The sequence below is a fragment of the Eulemur rufifrons genome, chromosome 27 (assembly GCF_041146395.1).
Source record: "Eulemur rufifrons isolate Redbay chromosome 27, OSU_ERuf_1, whole genome shotgun sequence".
Taxonomy (NCBI): domain Eukaryota; kingdom Metazoa; phylum Chordata; class Mammalia; order Primates; family Lemuridae; genus Eulemur; species Eulemur rufifrons.
Window position 1 is genome coordinate 14,142,915 of NC_091009.1, and position 20,112 is coordinate 14,163,026.

Genomic DNA, 20,112 nt, shown 5'->3' on the forward strand with positions numbered 1-20,112 from the left:
CCCTCCAAGGAAGATGCATGAATTTTTTATGCCTGGTTATTTATTTCTCTCTTTTATGAATGACAGGTATAGAATCCGTTTTCAGAATTACCAAGAACCTTTTCCTAAAAACAAAAATCATGAGGCTGGTAAATCCTGTATTTCTATTAATACTGGGTATTATTTGCTCACAAATGAAGTCCACAGCAAGAGACACTTACCAGAGCCCAGACTCATGGAAAATGGTTGCTTTTGATACTCCTACCTCCAGGGAATAAATTATTAATTTCAAGTGACACTACCTCACTGAGTTTGCCAACCGATGAGTGAAATTTTTATGCTTTGGTTTTATTTTTAGCATCACATAGGAGAGAAGAGGGAAACCTGAACAACTTGCAGAAAAGACATACCACTGTGCTATTGTTCTAATAACGGTGGCCGAGCCTTAGGTGTCCCTCTCAGTTGTCACTCTTGTCCCCCGACTCAGGACTCAGCTGTTACAAATAGGCCACGTGCATAAAAAATGCCCATGATTTAGCAAGATAAATAAACCCAATATCTAAAATGACCACGTGGATTAAACAGAATCAAGCTTTGAAGAGGGCTACTTTCCATTTCCTACCTAAATATCAGGATCCGAGAAGAGGTCAGAAATCCAAATCTGCAGTATTGTTTGTGATCGCCATATTTCCAAAAGTTAAACAGGGCAAGTTTCAGGGGATAAACCAGAAGCTATTCTCTACTGAGCAGGAGGCGGCCAAGAGTAAATATGTTCAACCACTTTTAGACAGCACCTTGCATCCAAGGAAAGCATGTTTAAAAGCAATCACATTTTGCAACAATACTGGGAAAAAGGAAGTCATTATCAACACCCTCAATCTTTAAATTAGGCCAGCAGTGGTCTGTTCTATTTATTCCGTAGTTACAAATGCTGCAAACTGGCTAAACAATGTGACTATCGGTAAACCAGAAATTAATGTGCTGACTAAAAAGAAAAAAAAAAAAAATCTGAAACATACCATTAAATGGCCAAATAAACACTCCCCAATGTGTTCCATCAGTCTCCCAACCCACTCATTATTCATGCCTTGTCCCCATGATCACACTATTCCTTCTGCTTGAAATCCCTTTCCCAACTTCATCTGCCAACGAAAACCTGCTCTCGTTCAAGGGCCTCCTGCCTTGAGCTTCCTGAGGTCTCCCAGCAAGTGTCCGCCGCTTCCTTCTTGTTCTCTGAAAGCCTTCTTTAGGGGCTCTATTAGAGACTTACAGTGTGCTTATCTGTCCTCTTGAGCTTCCTGAGAGTCACAACTGTGCTTTGTCAATCCCTATATCCCTTCAGTGCCCACACAATGCCCGACAGTGAACACTGAGGACACTTAAGTAGGAATTGATTCAAGATATGTTGTGCTGGGACTCTGACACCATGCTCGCTCACACAAGGTCGGTCAGAATTTAGCACAGGAAAGAGAAAAGGCCATTTGAAATAGGATTTCAGGCATATTCTGGTATGCCTACTGTTCTGGATGATTATAGTAGTTGCTTCAAACACCACCTTTGAGTTATTGATTTCTGTGTTGAGATATGCTTTAATACCACCCTTTCTTCGTGGGAAATTGAAGTGTGCTGTGATGATGTAACTCTTTCTTCAAGGGAAGTAGCTATTAACTCTTACTTAGAACCAGAAGTATGCTGTGCCTTAACTTGGTTTCCACAGTAAAACAGCAACTAGAAAAAATGAATCCAGGTGTCCTTTTAACTAGCAAAAACAATGATCATTGTTGGGCTTTATGTTTACAAAGCACTTTTGGACACGTGATTTTATCCTCACAACATTCTGTTCCTGAATCAGGAACTTTGCCTCTGTTCAACACTTGAAACTTGGAAGGCTGATTCAACAAATCCCTCATCCTTAGAGAATTAAACTCTACTCCTGTTCTACTCTAAAACAAACTACCACAGTGCCAGAATAATCTCTAAGACCTTGAATGTGCTTGGCTCAAGTAACACAAAAATGCCAGCTGGATAAAGGAAGGAAGTCTCCTAAGGTCAATGAAGAGGTAACATTCCTCCCTCCTCTTCCTTCTACGCCACGACAAACATAATAGAAGAGCATGATGCTGCCCAAGCCCTCTGCTCACAGAAACTGTCATTCCCTTAAGAAACTAACATGTTCAGGTAGATTGTGTCTGGGATCCTGACACTATTCGTCTAATTATCTGGAAGACATTCAGGCTGATGTCAACATTATATCATGCATGAGAGAACAAGCAAGGAGACTACTGAGTTAGAACCAGGGGATCTTCGGGGATGAGTCTGATGCTAAAATGGTGTTTATTAAGCTCTTCTTGGGAAGGGTATATCTTGTCTAAATCAGATTCCTAGAACCATTCTCTATCTTCACTTTGGTTCTGAGAACTCTTCACTTCCCCAGTGGTCCCCCAAACCAGGAAGTACCTCCCTCAAGTCTAGGCAGACACCCTCCAACCCATCCCAGCCTCAGCCTGAGCTTAAATCCAACCTACCCCTAGAAGGAGAGAAGGGAGGGGAGAAGAGGTGCCTTTTCTATTTATACCAGTTTTATTCTTGTCAATTTTTTTAAACTTATTCTCAAAACTGCTAGGAATATTTAAATGGCTTAGAAAATTGGGACAAGTCAAAGTCATGGTCTTTTGCATTATGTGGTTTCTAAAAATAATTACTTGACCTTGCATTTGAGGACGAGCACTCAAAGGTAAACAGTCGTTTCTAAGATCATCAGGAACAACCTTTAAACAGAAAAGTTAGTTTGCTATTGTATTAGGTGCTCTGTTGAGTCATAGGAAAAGTAAACATGGTAGTATCTGTTAAAAAGAGTTCAAATTGACTCTTAGAGGGTTACTAATCATGAGGACATCTATATGGGAATGTATTCATCTGATTATAACAAACATTTTATTAGTGATTGAAAGTTTACAACATTTATTCACATGCCTTTTATTCCTCACAAGGTACACTCTAAAAATTAGAGTGATATGGTGACTTTGGTCTTGAGCACTTAGCTTTTCTGTTCACCTAGAGTTACCAGATGGAATTGCAGAATATTCTCTGGTTTATGTTTCTAGTTGTCAATCAATCCAATGCTCTGGAGAACATGAGTCCCCTTACTGGGGACTTTATCAACCATTGCGCTTTCTGTGGGTCATGGTCCTTCCCCAGTTTTCCTCAGCAGGATGCCACTGCTCCAAAGACAGCTCTCATAGGCTTCTGGAGCACTTCCTCTCATCAGAGATGTCTCCAAATTTTCGAGTCTTCATTTCTGCAATCATATGTCCTGGCATTTACTGGAAATTTAAGGCACTGGAAATAGGTATGGAGGCTCTCACAGCTCAACATGCAGGAGGCGGATGTAGTCACACCTCAAACTTGATTCCAGTCCCCTTTCCTGCTAAAGCACATTAGGAGACTCTATTTTTCTTTATTTTGTCATTTGATCGCACTCAGGAATTGGTGACCTAGACAAGGGTGTTTCAAATCAGCCTTCAACTCTATGAATAAGACTGAAACCAAAAGCTCAACCAACCATGAAAGGTGTCATCTAATAGAAAAGAATCTTCTCATTTATACACAGATATCGGGAAAGAGGGAATCAAAAACCAATATAATACATACAAAGCTAGGAAATACAAACCAACCAACCAACCCACCATCAAATGATTTAATCCTCTTAAGGGAAGAGGGATTGGAAATACAAATGTTAATTAAGGAAAACAGGATAATGTTTTATTGTATAGTTCAAGGAGGAGCATGTCAAAACTAAAATTGGAATGTCCTTTATTCGTCAAGATACTTACTTTGGAGAGGCCAAGGAATCTGGATACTGCCAAGTCTGGAGTAATATACCTTTAAATTATTTACATGCAAAACTGTTGACCTACATAAAGTGAAGCCAGGTGATCCTTGAGTTTCCTTCTAACTGTATTCTAACATTCTTGATCTGTTAATCAGACCTCAGAGAATGACTGAAAACTGAGGATATTTAAGATAATGAGGAAATGACATAATTGTTACAGATTCCCAACTAGTTAAAATTGGAGTTTTATTACTATTATCCCCTTTTTAAAAAAATCAACTTTAAATCACACAAATAATATACTCATACTTTCTTGAAAAAAATTAAAAATTAAGTTTAAGGATAAAAATCCCCTTTGACTACCATATCCAATTCTTTCTAATCTATTCCCACCTAACCCAAGTCCACTAACAAATGTAACATCAAAATAGCCAACAATGGCATTTTTAAGCCAGGAACTGTTCTAAAAGTTTAGAGGCATATCTTATTTAATTTTTGCAACTTCTCCCTAAAGTGGGTTCAGTTATGATCCCCATTTTGCAGAGCAGGAAATTGAGCTTTGGTGTGTTTAACAGAGCTTGGGTGTGCATTATTAACTCATGTACCCACTGTTAGCAGTCTCAGATATATCCATCTAGGTTTTATGTATGAATCCCTGTACATAGATCAGTAGTCATAGAAAATGCAGTGTTGCTGTTTTATTTAAAAATTTAAAATGGCACGGTACTATACATATCCATTCTACAATATGCATGGTTTTCCCATGACAATTCATATAATTTGGAATCATTCTTCTTAATTGCTATCTTGTATTGTACAGCTGTACCATTTTCCTACTGCCAAGCAGGAAGGTTACTTTTAATTTTTCACTAATGTAAACAATGCTGCAGTGAACATCTTGTGCAAGATTCCTTAGGCACATGGGCAACTGCTTGGGTGAAAGTGCTGGCACATGGGTGGGCACATTTAATTTTTAAAAGATACTACTAAACTGTCCTCCAAGACGTTTACCACTAATAGGCAAATACCTATTTTCCTACAACCATGCCAAAATTTGGTATTATCAGACTTCAAGATTTTGCCATTCTATTGAATGAAAAATGGGATCATGCTCTAGTTTGCATTTCCCTGACTACAATAAAAGTCATATTCTGCAACAGCATCCAGACTGGTAATTAAGCAATACAATGAGTTAAAACATGGTAACAGAAAAATGTATATATGCATTCAGCATATGACTTTATTTTAAAATACATTGATTTGCATTTCCTCTCCCATCTTTTGACATATGAACAAGGTTTCTCTTTTGAGTAAGGAATCACTGACTAGGGCTCCACAGAAGCTTTCTGCATTAACCATATCCTTAATGCACATCTAAGATTCCCTGTTTTGGTTTCTTACGTGAAGTAGGAATGTAAAGACCTTGTGAAAGAATCCGAGTGCAGAATTTAATTTAATTTAATTTAATAGCAAGCTTTTAGTAATTTGCCTTCATCAAGACTTTCCAAAGCATTCAATTTAATTTTCACTGAAACAGCTCTTTCAACACTTGTGTTTCATTGGTTTACATATTATTTAACTAAATTACATAATTACAATGACATTCAACTAGTATAGACTGGTTTGGGAACCAGCACACCGGCACTTGGAGAACACACAATTAGGTGTGGAAGCAAATGCACAGAGGTGTTCTAGAGAGCGGCTCACCAGCCATCCAGGTGAGTGTGCCTGGGCTGCAGTCGGTGCCTTTCAGGGAGAGATTTACAGAGGATCCGCTGTCCTAGTGATATGGAACATACTTTCACATGCTTATCATCCCGTATCCTCTGCCGTGAGCCAACTGTTCATTTACCTGGTTCTCTAATGGATTATCTTTTTCTCAGTTCTATACATGTGTTCTTTATCAATCCCAGATATTAATCCTTTGCCTTTTATTTATCATAAATATTTTCTCCCAGGCTATTGTTTTGTTTATCTAGTAACTACTTTTGTAGTTATTCTGTTTTACAAAAGTATTTAATTTTGATGTAATGAAAGAAACTTTTTTCTTCATAGCTTTTGCTTTCTATTATATATCGTGTTAAAGAAAGCCTCCGTTTGCTAAGATTCCAAGCACATTCTCCCACATTTTCTCCTAATACTTGAATATGATTCCCCAAGTTTCAGATGAGGAACTGGAAGTCCAGAAGTTTTAGCTATTTGGCCAAAATTATAAAGCTAGAAATGGCGAAGCCAGGACCCATATTGTTTGGTTGGTTGGTTGGTTGGTTGGGTTTTTTTTAATTGTTTTGTTTTGTTTTTGAGATAGGGTGTCACTCTGTCACCCAGGCTGGAGTGCAGTGGAGCAATCATACCTTACGTAACCTCAGACTCCTGGGCTCAAGCGATCCTCCTGCTTCAGTCTCACGAGTAGCTGGGACTACAGGTGGACATGACCATGCCAGGCTAATTTTTCCATTTTTTTTTATAGAGACAGGGTCTTGCTATATTCCTCAGGCTGGTCTTGAACTCCTGGCCTCAAGCGATCCTCCTGCCTTGGCCTCCCAAAGTGCTAGGATTACAGGTATAAGCCACTGTGCCCAGCCTAAGGCCCCTATAGATACTTATCTATGTATAATCTCCAAAGCCAATAATACTATTTCATGTCACCTTCCTTAAGAAGAAATTAAAGTCTGACAGAAGCAAAGTAGAATGTACAAATGTTAAGCAATGACGAAAATTGGGATAAATGTACAACTCTGTACTGTGAGTACATAAATGATTGACACACAAATGATTCACCATTAGCCTCAGAAAACCAACATGATCTCCTCATCGCATAACCCTGCAGTCAAAGCGCTCCAGTGACTGGAGGGCTTAAGCATTTACTGAGCAACTACTAAGTGCTGTAAACTGTTAGGTGCTAGACATTTAACTATAAACCAGAATGATACAGTTTTTAGCCTCATGAGCTTACAATCTAAAAGAAGAACGCTTATTAAGCAAATTATTCATAAATAGTTATCCCAAAACAGTTGTGTTGAGCATATAAAGGAGAATGCAAATGCAATCAGAGCCAACAAGGGAGAACCAGCAGAGTTGGTGTGGTCTGCAGAGGTTTCCCTCAGATAGTGACATTTATCCTGCAGTATCAAGAATGAGTAAATCAGGCAAAACTGAGAGGGTGGACTGTGGAGGGGGAAGGCATGTGCCAGGCTGGGAACAGCAGGTGTTAAGGGTTCTGAATAAGCAAGTCCAGACCTTAAAAAAACTGCAGGACCACCAGTAGCAGGGGACATTTTGAGCAAAGAGGGCAGTGGCAAGACGGAAACCAAAGCCTCACGTGGGTACAGATCAGGTGGGCTCAGAGTCCCCAGATGCTTTCTGTGACCATTGTCTCTTCTCTTCCCTCTGGCTGCCTCACTTATTCCCAAGGACCAGCTATCAACGCAGTCCAAATGTACGCCTCTAGGTCCAGCTACATTTATTCATTCATCTGTTCATTCAAGTCAACAAAAATATATTGTCCACCTGATATGTCTCAGCAACACTACTAAGCTCCTCACCTTCATTTCCATCCCTTCACTGGACTTCTCTATGTGGATGTTCTCCAAGTTCCTAAAGCTTTGCTTGCTCAAAACAAACCTCTGCTCTCACACTGTACCTTGAATTGTGGTTATTTAGGCCACATGCTTTCTATCTGCTATCAGAAAGTGAGCTCCTGAGAGTGGGGTTTATGTCTGATGTGCCTTTGTGTACCCCAAAGCTGAGAGTCTAAGAATCTGGTAGTCACAAGGGTTCTATTACTGCACTTGTTACATTGCTGTATGACTGACCTCTTAACCTTCTTGTGCACTACACTACGAGCTTTTTAAGGACTGGCAGGAACAAATAATGAATGAATGGATGGATACCTTATATTTTCATCAAACACAGTCTTCCTACCTATTTCACAATTCCATTGAGGTCACTACTTATTCCTACCACCACCGACCCATCATCTTCCAGGGGGTCGAAATCTTGGTATTACCACTATCTCCTGGTTTCTCTGCCTCCCAGCTGTCAAATCTTGTTGCTTCTACTTCTGCAACCTCACCCAGACCTTTTCTACTCTCCCTGCCAACACCCTGCTGCAGGCTCATTGCCTCTTGCGAAAACTATTATGACTGTTCTCCCACCTTCTCCCCCCATACTAATCCACATTACACCTGCTGTTGCCACATAAACTTTCCTGAATCATAATCCCAGCATGCCAATTCCTGGCTTAAAAACATCTGAAGCCTCCCTTTAATCCATTGCCTTAATTTCAGACTTCTCAGCTGGACATCAGGGCTCTACACATGACCCCATCTACGTTTTGACTCTAATCCACCAGTACTTCCCTGCTGGCACTTTCCCCACTTGCCTGCAACTCTCCAATCAAGCAGGACTACGTGCTTTTTATTAAATCTATCTTGTGTTTTCCATCTGTTACTTCTGCCTAGGGCACTTGTCCTCATTCCATACTTTGAGGCCCATCCTAACTAAATGTCAGCTTTTTCATGAAGGAGATTCTGATAACCCAACAGACATGATCTCTCCCTCCTTTGAATATATACAGGACTTTGTGTTTCTTTCTTGGACTTCAGTCTCACTCTGTTTTATTTACAATCATTTGGTACTTATCTAGCCCACTACAATATAAGCTCCTTGAAATGAGGATTGGTGGTTTCCTAATTTTTCTGTTTCTCTGCAGAGTCTAGTACAAATGCCTTGCAAGAAGCAATCAATAAACATTTGTTGAATTGAACTCTTCTTTCAATGTTACTGTAAGCTCCTTGCGGACAGTGACTTTAAGATTTCTGTGTCTCTCAATACTTAGTAAGTGCTTTGTACATAATAGGTGCCCAAAATATACTTCTTTAAATAATTTCATGTCTCCATAGCAAGGTTTTTCAAAATACATGTAACATTGACATTCACACAAAGAATTCCGTTAGAAATCTCTCACCAATTAATATAAAGACAAAATAAGAAAGAAACACTGATTCTAATATTCTTTATTCTTTCCTTTTGTTTTATATGTTGATGCCTAACTCTTATAGGTGCTTATCATGTGTTAGACACTGTACTCAAAGTCTTACAACCATCATCTCCTGTAATCCTCACGACAGTACCACGAGGTACTGTTTATTTCTTTAGTTGATGGGGGAAGGTTTAGAGAAGTAAAGAACTTAATTCCATAGTGATCAGGTGGCAGCACTCAGATTGGAACCCAGGCAATTTCTGACTCCAGAGCCCAAAGTCTTCACTATCATGCCATACGCATGTTTTCTGAACCCCGTGATTTCAACAGATTGCGTTAAAAAAAAAAAAAACTTAAAAACCCTTTGACCTACATTTTAAAATCATTCTTTGAAACATATGAACTTCTTGACACTTAGATTATATTAAAGGATTTTTTTAATTTAAAAAATAAAGAAATGTTAAATCTATTTCATCCACCTTCCAACGTAAGCTTCAAGTTTACAAGGTTATTAGTTTTTTTTTCCTCCAAAAAACATATTTAAACAACATATGCCTCTTGCAAGGCATTTGTATTGCAGTGGACGAGGTAAGTACCACATGACTACATATGGTCAATACTTGATTATGTAGCCAAAAGGGTAGAGCAGGGAACAAAGGCAACATACTAACAGTTAACTGATGATCATTTAATTTTGGAAAACAGGCTGGAATCAGTTCAGAATCAAAGATAACCATTTACTCCCCATTCCCCATGCAAACCTTTACACAGTTGAAAACGCCGATTTTCAAGTGGACCCTGGACCTTGATTGGCTGGCAGAGTAAAGGGGTGAGGGTTGGCGTGGATAATGCACAAATGATTGAAAATGACCAGAAATTTCTCTTTTCAAATCCCCATTCAGTCTGTAGAGAAAGGCACTAGTGCTGACTCTGAGCACAGTGCTCACAAAGAACACACAAGCATCAAGCGGTACTCTAAGGACCTGTGCAAAACTGAGAGAGAAGGAAAAAAGTTGTATTGGTCCTAAACATGATCAGAGCACATGGAGAAGAAACTCACAAGCTATAAGATAAAAGGTGTCACTTCCTGTAGGATTCCAGCAATACAAGCATGTGAATTGGAGGCGCACGCTGGGAGTCAGATCCAAGGAGAAGCCACTGCCAGGCTGCCCGCAAGTGATATTTTAAAAACCAAATCTCGGTGATGAAGCAAACTTTCATTATCTAGAATATTTTGGCTCCTTTAAAATGATCTAAAATACTTGTCGATACTTCAGTATTTCAGAAGTTACAGATCGTATGTTCAGAAAAGAATAAAGGAAAATAATTAGCCACTAATATTCAAAGTGTGCAAAGGAAAATGGCAGCCTTAACTATTCACGAGCATTGGTTAACACTCTGCCAACTCCCTCTGCTGCAGCAGAAGCAAAAAAACAAAAACAAAGCACATAACAGAAAAATGAGTTTAAGTAAGTGAAAATATTTTGTGACATTGCAGACTTCTTAAAAGATACACTCACTCAATCATTAAAAAAAGCAAATACATGCAATGCAAAAATAATATATAAACAAAAACAATTTTGCTCCAATACAACTGGATAAATGTATATTCTTAATTTGTAACCTCTTTTAAGAAATCATCTAATAAGATAACTAGCAAAATATTTTTATAGAGATGGAATATTAAGGTAGAATGTCTCTATTGATTCTGACTCATATTAAAGAAAGGTTCCTAACTTCTTGTTTCAGATCATTAACAATTCTTGCATTAACTCAAACCCTCAATACCTTTAACATAGTGAATGTGAAGCACTGAGTCTCTGCATGGAGATTTACCTTGAAAGTATATCATTTGCCTTTGAAAAGCAACTTCCCCAACACTACATGTCCAGAATAATAAAACGTAACCATTCATCCTGACCTAGATAAGAGTTAAAAGAGGTGGGGGGGAACCCCAAAACAATCCTCCTTTCACAAATCTCAATCCTCCTTCATGATTTTCCCTTTAAATTTAGCTATTTTAAAACACTAATAATTTCGTATTTTCCCTGGAGCATTCCCTATCAAGATTAAAGAAGGGCTTATTCAGAGACAAACAGGATACAGGAGTGATGGTGCAGCTTCCAGGCAAGCTATAAATAGCTGCAGCATTTTCAAGAAATCCTGCGCCAGTGTGTAAGTCGCAGTTTAAACATGCAGTGCAGATTTTATTACAATGGTGTCACCACAATTCATTGTTGAATGAGAAATTCAATTCTTACCAAGTTTTCTTGGTTCTTGGCTGCTATTTTCTGTTCTTCTTCTGCCCCATTTTTCATGTATTTGACCTCTTCCACTGGTTTGATCCTATACTCATCTGAGTGCCAAAAAAAGAAAACACATTTTGTAATTTTTTTTTTCCACAATGGGAGAAAAGTGTCAGTTAGAAAAGTCCAATAGCATAACTTGTTAGACCGTTTCCCCTGTGGCCTTTATATGTGGTTCATTCGGAACAATCTAGAAGAAGCTTAACCAAGCATTTTGGATCTTTTTATGAGGCACTTTCCTCTGTCTACTGGAAAAAGCTCAGCACCACTAATGCAGCTAATCAAAGTGTCACTGTCTGGTCCTTCCACAGACAGCAAATAGGACAGTCCATCTCTAAAGGCTATTTGGAGTCTACACACACTGGGACATATCACATAGTGGTCTAATAATATTGAAGAGAATACTCTTATTTTTCCTCAAGAGAACATTAGTTCAAAATTCCCGTGGCAGCAATTTTCAGCAATACATTCTATTCTTTGATTACTCTCTTTTGAAAAACTAAAGTACTATTTAAAACCGAGGAGTAGTACTGATAAATAGAAACAATTAAAAATTGAAAGTTTTCTTTTTGTGATCCCTGTATTAAATTTGAACAGTCTGCAATTCTTTCTCATTAAATATGTTATATATATTTATTATATACATACATATACCCTATAATCTCTGTAAAGTCACATACATAAAGACCCATAACATCTAGCAGATCTAATAGGTATATTACTCAAGGATGGAGAGTAGAGTGGGATGTAGACAGGACCTAGACTTCACTATAGTGAGGAAGAGCACATCAATCCCAGTATCAATACACATCATAGGACAGACTCAGGAAGACTTGCAGCTAGAGTTCTTCTCCAGGATAGAGGTTTGGTGATGACGATACAGACATTTTCATCAGATTTCTGTCAACAGGAAATGACCTGGGCACAGTAAGGTCAAAAACAGGTGTGACTCTGAGTCATCTTTAATCCAATTTGTGGGGCAAATCACAGAAATTATGAAATTAGAAAACTTCCTTAACCAACAAACTGATGATTGTCTAGCATTGCTATGGCATTGAGTGACATCTAACGAGGATAGGCTACCTGAAAGACAGACGTCTGTCGCTAACAGAGCTTACATTTCAGCTCAGGAAGTTGAAATATGTTTTCTTATTGCCTATGATTAATTGGGTACAATGACTACATTCTTATATAATTTCTTATCTTAGTATTTCTAATAGCACTTTCTAATGTAGTTTCAGGTTTCCTCATACTACCATTTAACATACAACTCCCAAAGTTGTTTGTTGCAGTAATATTTCTCCAAGTAATTATACTGTTCAAATACTGCTCAAAATTACCATTCTTATGAATGTACTACATTTGCATGTAGACTTCATTCAGACTTCAACTGTTTTTGCCACTTGGCAATTCAGGGTAGTTATTGACTCTGCTTTTTCCTAAAGAAATTAGAAAGACAGTAATGAGTGAGCCCTTTAGGAATACTAAGCCCTAAACAAGTTAATCAAAAGATTCTCATCCACAATTACAACACAAAAGAATTTCACAATCCAATTTGGTGTTCGGAAGAGAAAACAGTGAAAGTAAATTAATAATATTGACATATTCGATTATGGATTATTTACTCAGAAGTTGGAAAAACAATTATTAATTTAAAAAGAAAAGACACTAGCAAAGTATGCCTCCAATACAATTATGCAAAGATAAAAATAAAGGTAAAAAATAAAAGTTAAAAATGGGCCTCCGTAACTTCAGTTTGGGACATCAATATTTATAAATCATGGCTCACTGAGAAAATTACTAACTTTACCTGAACTAGATTGTGACCTTAATTGCTTATGGTGAGTCTCTAATTATTTAAATACAAATGAACTGATATACATATACATGCACACACACACTTATATTTATCACAATTCCAACTGATTCTATGATTTTGTTTATAGGACTCAAGCCCTCACATGGCAAGACAGTGAAGAGCACATTTTCGGCCTGAAGCAGAACCTTCTGGAATACCCAGAGGCCCTCTGCCCACTGTACAGTAAAAGGTCTCTCCTAGAGAGGAGCCGCCCCTGCCCTGCCCACCGTTCTCTCCCTTCAGCCAAGCCCCAGCCCGGTGTAGACGCACTCGGAGCAGCCCAGCAATATTCAGCCTTTGTTTTGTTTCCCCTCCAGAGCATACAACTGAATTGATAATAGGAGACAAACTATGAATATTTTTCTAACATTTTTCTCCAGTGAAATGGAAACGCTACTGACTACATGGCGGCGTTATTTCCAACACGGGTGGTTTTTTTTTTTTGAAAAAACATCAAGACACAATCCCCACCAACTTAGACAGAAGAGAGGTTCTAACATGTCATTAACAACCCGCTGGCCAGGGACGTGGTGCGAGAGGAACCCAGTAAGACTGGATACAAAGAGAGAAAAAACAAACAGCGAAGACGACGAGGCCAGACCTATCATTATGACTCACACGACACACGGCACGAGATCCATCATGGTCTAAAACAAAAAGCCAGCAAGACGCTCACATAAGCCACAGTTTGTACGAAGCAAAGGCTTAAAAACAGTTTGTCAAATTTCCCAAAGGCTGGAGTCAGGCATGAAAATGTCCATCTGGAAACAGACAACTCATCAACACATGGGCCTCGCGGTCCCAAGGTGACACAGCCGTCAGGAACGAGCCTACCTGGCCAACTGGCCTCTGAGCAGGCCAGTGGGGCATTTTGGGTTATGTCAGTAAAACAATCACTAACGAAATCCAGTTTGCCTTTCGTTGAAGGCAGGGGGAATTAACTTGGGACTTGGGGCCCCCTTTATCGGAGTCCACACTGGGGGCCATGGGGCCAGCCACTGACACAAGCCAGAGCATCCTGGCAGCAGAGCCAGGTGAGGCATGATTAGGAGCAGGGGAAGCAGGACCTGTCTTCCTCTGGCTCCCTCCAGCTCCCTCAACACCTGTTCACAGTGTTTCTTGTCAGGTGACTTACTAAAATGCACATCAGGAACAGCAGGCTGACTCCCTGCTCCCTCCTGTAAACAGCTGCAGGCTGTGCTAGTCAAAACAGAGCTGGGGGAAAAGCAATGCCTTGGTGATATTTTTAGCATTTTAGTCCTCAGATGACAACAGTGAGAGGCCAGGACTGTTTGGTGGCCGTCACTGATCAAAAGAAGACCGAGTAAGGAGGTGTCAAAGTAGGTTCAAATTTTTACCGTTTTAGAAAACAACTGTAAGATCCCTTCTTACCCCAAAGAATAGCATTTATAGGGCTCTTCTGCCTTTTTTCCTCCTTCCCCATCCAATACAGACATTTATGGTCATTTCTAACTTTTTAATAATCCTGACACTGTAAACTCACTGCAGCACCCCCTCCCTCTAGTTGATTCCTTTTAAAGTCAGTTTTATTAATTATAAATGTAACTTTGTAGCAGATCTTCTACCTGCAAAGCTTGGGAGAAGAGGGATGGGGCCAGTGAGTTCTTGAAGGAGCCTCCACTGGTACGAAACGATGGGATGGCACAGAGAGCCAATCCCTTCGTGTCCCACTAATGACTTTTAACTATTTGGAAATGGAAATTTGGAAAAGCCAAAGATCTGCTTGGCGATTAAGTTACTGGTGTTCTCTAACAAGTATACTTGAAAATACAAAAAGCAAAAGAGCTCCCAACATTTGAACAGTTTGCATTTCAAAGTGCATTTCTGCACAGAATAAATAAAAGGAGAAATGGTTTTATTTCCAGGCTACACCATGGAAACCAATTTAATTTAATGTAGCCGAGCATTGTCATTAATAGTACCAACACTTGGTACTAGGTCTTGGAAGGAGGTGGTCACGTGACCCAGGCAGGTAGAGAAGGAGAAAGGAAACATTGCTTTCTACTGGGCTAACAATTTAAACAGGCATAACCCCTTCTTCTAAATGCATCTTAAATTTCCATGGAACCCCCACCTTAAGCCTCTAATGTGTTTTGTAGCCCTCCCCACTCTCCACCCAACTCCCCACCTCTATGGTAGCATTCTACTAAGGCATGTCTTAAAGGCCATTTTTCTTTCTCTCTCTCTCTTTCTTTCCTTCCTTCCTTCCTGCCTGCCTGCCTGCCTTTCTTTCTTTCTTTTTTTTTTTTTTTGAAACAGAATCTTGCTCTCTTGCCCTGGGTAGAGTGCAGTGGTGTTATCAGAGCTCACAGCAACCCCGAACTCCGGGGCTCAAGCATCCTCCTGCTTTAGCCTCCCAAGTGGCTGGGCCTACAGGTGAGCACCACCACACTCAGCTAACTTTTTCTATTTTTTTGTAGAGCAGGGGTCTCGTTGTGTTGCTCAGGCTGGTCACCAACTCCTCACCTCAAGCGATATTCCCACCTTGGCCTCCCGAAGTGCTAGGATTACAGGTGTGAACCAATGTGCTCAGCCAATAATATAATGAAAAAAGGCTATTTTTCAAACTTACATCTTCTCAGACTTTCTTTCACACCCAATCAAAAGATGATGCTTGTTAAATCAGGAATCTCTAATTGGTGCCTTTCTAAGAAATGCAACACAAAGGGAAAAAATGGAGGCTGGATGTGTGTTATGGACGGGAGTGGGGTGAAGGGTCCACAGTTACTTTTTAGGGCAGGGAAGTCACCATGGGGCGAGCCAGTCTTACACAGCCTTTATTCTCTTTGGGGTTGCTGAGCTTTCTGGATCTGTGGGTTGCCGCTTTTGACTAAACTTGGAAATTTTTCGGCTAATATTCCTTCCTTCCACCCTCCCTTCACAAAAATTGTAAATGGGAGCGCTAGAATGCGAACCCAGGAAGTTTGGTTTCACAGACCACATTGTTAACTGCTACAACTTTGTGCTACGCTTTTGAACTCGTCTCTCCCATCATACCTAACAGGTATTGCTATAAAAAATGTTCTTTCATTTTTGTAGCAATAGGTTGGTGCCTTATAAATATTTGGTGGATTGAACAGGAGTTTTTTGGCGGACACATTAAAGAGCCGAGAACACTGAAGTCTTCGATGACTTCAGCGTATCTATCCCTGATTCACTTCTAAACTATCCTCATCTGGAAAGCATTTAGTCAGTACCATCTGAGTACCTACTGTGTGCTGGGCCTGGTAATAAGCAATGCGGGGGATGTGGCAGGAGGCCAGGAAACAGTGCCCCAGGAGAACCAGCTGTCTCAAGGGGAAGACTCATGCTCTGAGAACCCGTCTTGTACTTTGGAGCACATTCCTCAGCACACACAGACTGACCACATCCCACTCTGCCGCAGGTCACCAGGACGGACTCTAAATTTGCAACAACCTCATGCACAAAGCAGAGACTCAGTCAAAGGGCCTCATAGACCGTTATCGATTCCCTGAGTCGGGGAGTCCCTCAGCAATTATTACTGTATCCTCACTTGTGGAAAGTGATTTTGTCAGTTCCAATATAAGTTATGATTAAGCAATTTCTGGGATAATTATAAACTGCCTGTTCTCAATGTTTTGAACATTTCTGAAACAAGGCTTTGGTACATTTAGTATAAAATATCCTCAGTTCTTTCCAGAGTTTGTTTCAAATCAACCTAATAAAGGAAAACATTTCAAAATAAGACTGTTGGACACATCAAGTTCTAAAAACCTAAAAATATGAGTTGTTCAAAAATACAAGCAGGAAAATTATGTTTTTAAGACTTAAACTTGTGGAGACTAGATATGAGAGCTGTCTGGCCCCTGGATCTCTCATAGGGGATGTATAAAACTGTACATATTTATAGATATCCCCTTTATGATACCTCATAATCCCAAAATGTTAATGAAACTAAGAAAGCAATTCTCATACGCCTTTTGTATTCTTATTCACTAGTGAGACCTAATTCTTATTTATATTTAAATAAGAGATAAACAAAAACCAAAGATAAAAGGCCTCATGGTGGTGTTTACTGTTGCCATGGTGGTTGCTATAGTTGGAGTGATGGTTTTCCCTCCGAAAGTCATGCTGAAGTTCATTCCCATGGTGGTGGTACTGACAGGTAGGGCCTTTTTGGAGGTGATTAAGTCATGGGGGCTCCATTTTGATGAATGGGATTGGATGCCCTCCTGCAAGGGCCTGAGGGAGTGAATTCAGCCCTCTTCTCCTACATTCTGCCATGGGAGGACACAGCAAAAAGGCCTCTCACAGGATCCCAAATGCCAGCATCCTGATCTTGGACCAACCTCAGAACTGTGAGAAATACACTTCTATTGTCTATAAATCACCCAGTGTGTGGTATTGTGTTATAGCGTTACAGCAGCACAAACAGACCGAGACACTGGTGTAAGGCCCATTCAACACATCCTCACTAATAAAGGGTATTATCATTTTTAAAACTACGCAATGAATGGAAGGGTGAAAATTATATCTAATTTTTATTTTAGTTTGATGCTTTAAAATTTACTAGTGATACTAGATACTTTTCTCATGTGTGGATCATTCATTCGTACTTTGTGTGTGTGAAGCGTCTCTTCATATCCTTTGCTCTTTTTTCCTTGTTGAAGCTGTGGCATTCCTCTTATTGACTGCTAAGAGCTCTGTAAATTACGCTACTTGATGGACACACTTCTGTTCTGAACAGGTCTGAGAAAAATACCTCTTGATTTTGGTTCAGCCATGAAGATGGAAGGAAATATCTGTTTTCTGTCCTTGAGTCAAGGGCTGGGCAATCCCCGGCTGTGCTTTCTGTGTTTCTTCTTTACTTTAACAATATTCACTAAGCACCTACTGTGTGCCAGAGACAATGCTCAGTGCTGGAGTCACGTCTAGGAAAAGGGAGCAGTCCCTGTTCTGAAGGAGCTGAAAGGTACTGGGGGAGGATATAAGAAATAATGACGTAGAGTCTAGAGTGTGCACAGCCGTGAGAAGCACACATGTGGGTGGTGGGTGTAAGAGTAGAAAGGACAGACCCCCAGTCAAGGTTAGGGAGAGTCTTGGAGGATATGACATATCTCAGTGGAGTCCTGAGGAACTCCGGTGTGTGAGAGAAGGAAGGTTCCGGCAAGGAACACTGCGTTCAAAGCCAGAGAGAGCATGGTGACAGGAGGACCTGCAGGTAGTTCATGGTGGCAGGCATGCAGGATTCCAGGGGCACAGAGAGATGTAGAGAGGAGGCTGACAGGGCCAACCACAGAAGATCTTACGCAAGTTCTACGAAAGAGTCAGGCTGTACTCTGAAGGTGGTGTGGACTCCCCCGCTAGTGCTCAAGCACTGAAGCCACCATTCCAGACTAAGCCTCTGTCCTTTGGACTGCCTTCAGCCATCTCCTCTGGAGAGACCCTACCAGTTGGTCCAGGGCTTTCTGCTTCTCCCTGAAAGAAGGCACAGCAAGGCGGAACTTGCGTCCTGAGATGGATCAGTCTGTCAAGGCAGGTGAGGAAGAACACACGGAGAAGACTGGGAAGGAGCCAGAGAGAAGCCACAGAGCCTCGAAAGGGTGGAATGTTTACCCTGGAGGCAGCTGGTGGTGAGCGAGCTGGTGGGGTTGAGGCTTAAGACGCAACATCTGCCAGACCTTGTTTCCCCACTTCCTCCAGCAGATATGCCTCCAACTGGAGAGTGGGAGGTATCACTGCACTCAGAAGAGAGAGCAGTTGAGATGGGGTTTGCGAGCTAACCTCGGGGAAGAAGAGAATGGCACTGAGTCCTGATCCCTGCTCCTCCTTCGACTGGCACTGAAACGGAACATCAGCAAATCACCATGGACAGAGCACTGGCTTCAAAAGGCTTTCTCTTCCGCACTTGGCTTTGTGACTTCCCAGCTGTGTACTGCAGAGAGAGGGTACAGACCTCTCGGAATGAGCTGAGCAAGTTGAGATGTGTATGCACAGGATGATGTAGTCTCTTAGCATTCTCGGGGTCTCGTCCATATTTTTGAGAGGACAAGATGAGAGGAGTCCTCGGCTGCAAGGAGAAGAGGGTGACCTCAGGGTTCAGAGGTTCCATAGGAAGGATCAAAATGATAAAGCTTCTGTCACTCCAGCACCTTTAGTAATTAAGATGGGACCTGCAGGCCCCATTCCTGAATCATTTAATCATTTCAGAGGCCAGACATACATTTCCTTCATTCATTTCGGGTTCATTATTCAGTGACCAAGGAACTATTATCTGGTCATTAAGGACCCTGGAACATTCATCTTGTGACAAGCTCCAACAAAAGACATACAACCAGATCCTGGATTCCTTTAGGAAAGCATACTGCAAACCAAGGCTTTGCGTATGAGGAGGAGGCTTGATTTCTATACGATACAGACATAATTCCCAATTATTCCTGTATACTATGCAGTAATAATTCCAATAATCCCAGCCACAATGAGTGGCTGAGGATTCAGAGCCGCTGCTAGAAAGGGAGGCACGTGCTGTTACCTAATTTCTCAGGAGCCCTGCTCTGCCTCTCCTAGCGGTGCTGGTTCTCCACCTACCACAGAACCGCTAGGCCTCTTGGAAAGTCTGAGGTCAGCTCAATCCTCTCTGCTATTCCTAGCAGGGTTCCAGTTACTCTTGAGAACCATTCAGGACAAAAGGCTGTCCAGCCGGCTATCCTCTCAGCTACTTTGATTTAATCCTCGTGTCAGCCCTATGAGGCTAGTATCATAGCTCCCTTCTATAGCTGCAAAGAGATTAGCCCCTGGCTGCTAATCACATGGCAGTGGCTGGTTCAAACCCAGGTTGGCGTGAGTCTAGGGCCGGGCTCTTAACCGTCAAGTCAATTGGTTTTTGGTTTTTTTTTTTAAACCACAAAGCACAAGAAATAATTTCTTTAGGAGACGACATAGAATGAAGTATAAATGGATTCAGAAAGGATGTGGATAAATTTGTAAATCACAAGGCCATGAATAAAAGTTACAAGTGCATCTACCCTTAATGGACAACATCAGAAAAACTACCATATCCTCCCTTGTCAAGACTCTGGAGCCTTTATCAGTGGATGAGTATCAGCCCCGTGCTCCTTAGGTTAGGAATTAATGTGATATCCAAAGTAAGTGTTATGAACACTTTCATTAA

At 40.6% G+C, this 20,112-nt stretch overlaps 1 protein-coding gene across 2 annotated transcripts in view; it reads right to left on the minus strand.

The window, feature by feature from the left end:
- C27H1orf21 (chromosome 27 C1orf21 homolog) overlaps positions 1-20,112 on the minus strand; it is a 222,691-nt gene that overhangs the window by 96,831 nt on the left and 105,748 nt on the right. For both annotated transcript variants that reach the window (XR_011231536.1, XM_069459308.1), the window contains exon 3: positions 11,057-11,151. Coding sequence is in view for 1 of the 2 variants with exons in the window: in XM_069459308.1 (XP_069315409.1) it covers positions 11,057-11,151 (95 nt within the window). In the remaining variant the exon portion in view is untranslated. The remainder of the gene's footprint in view (positions 1-11,056; positions 11,152-20,112) is intronic.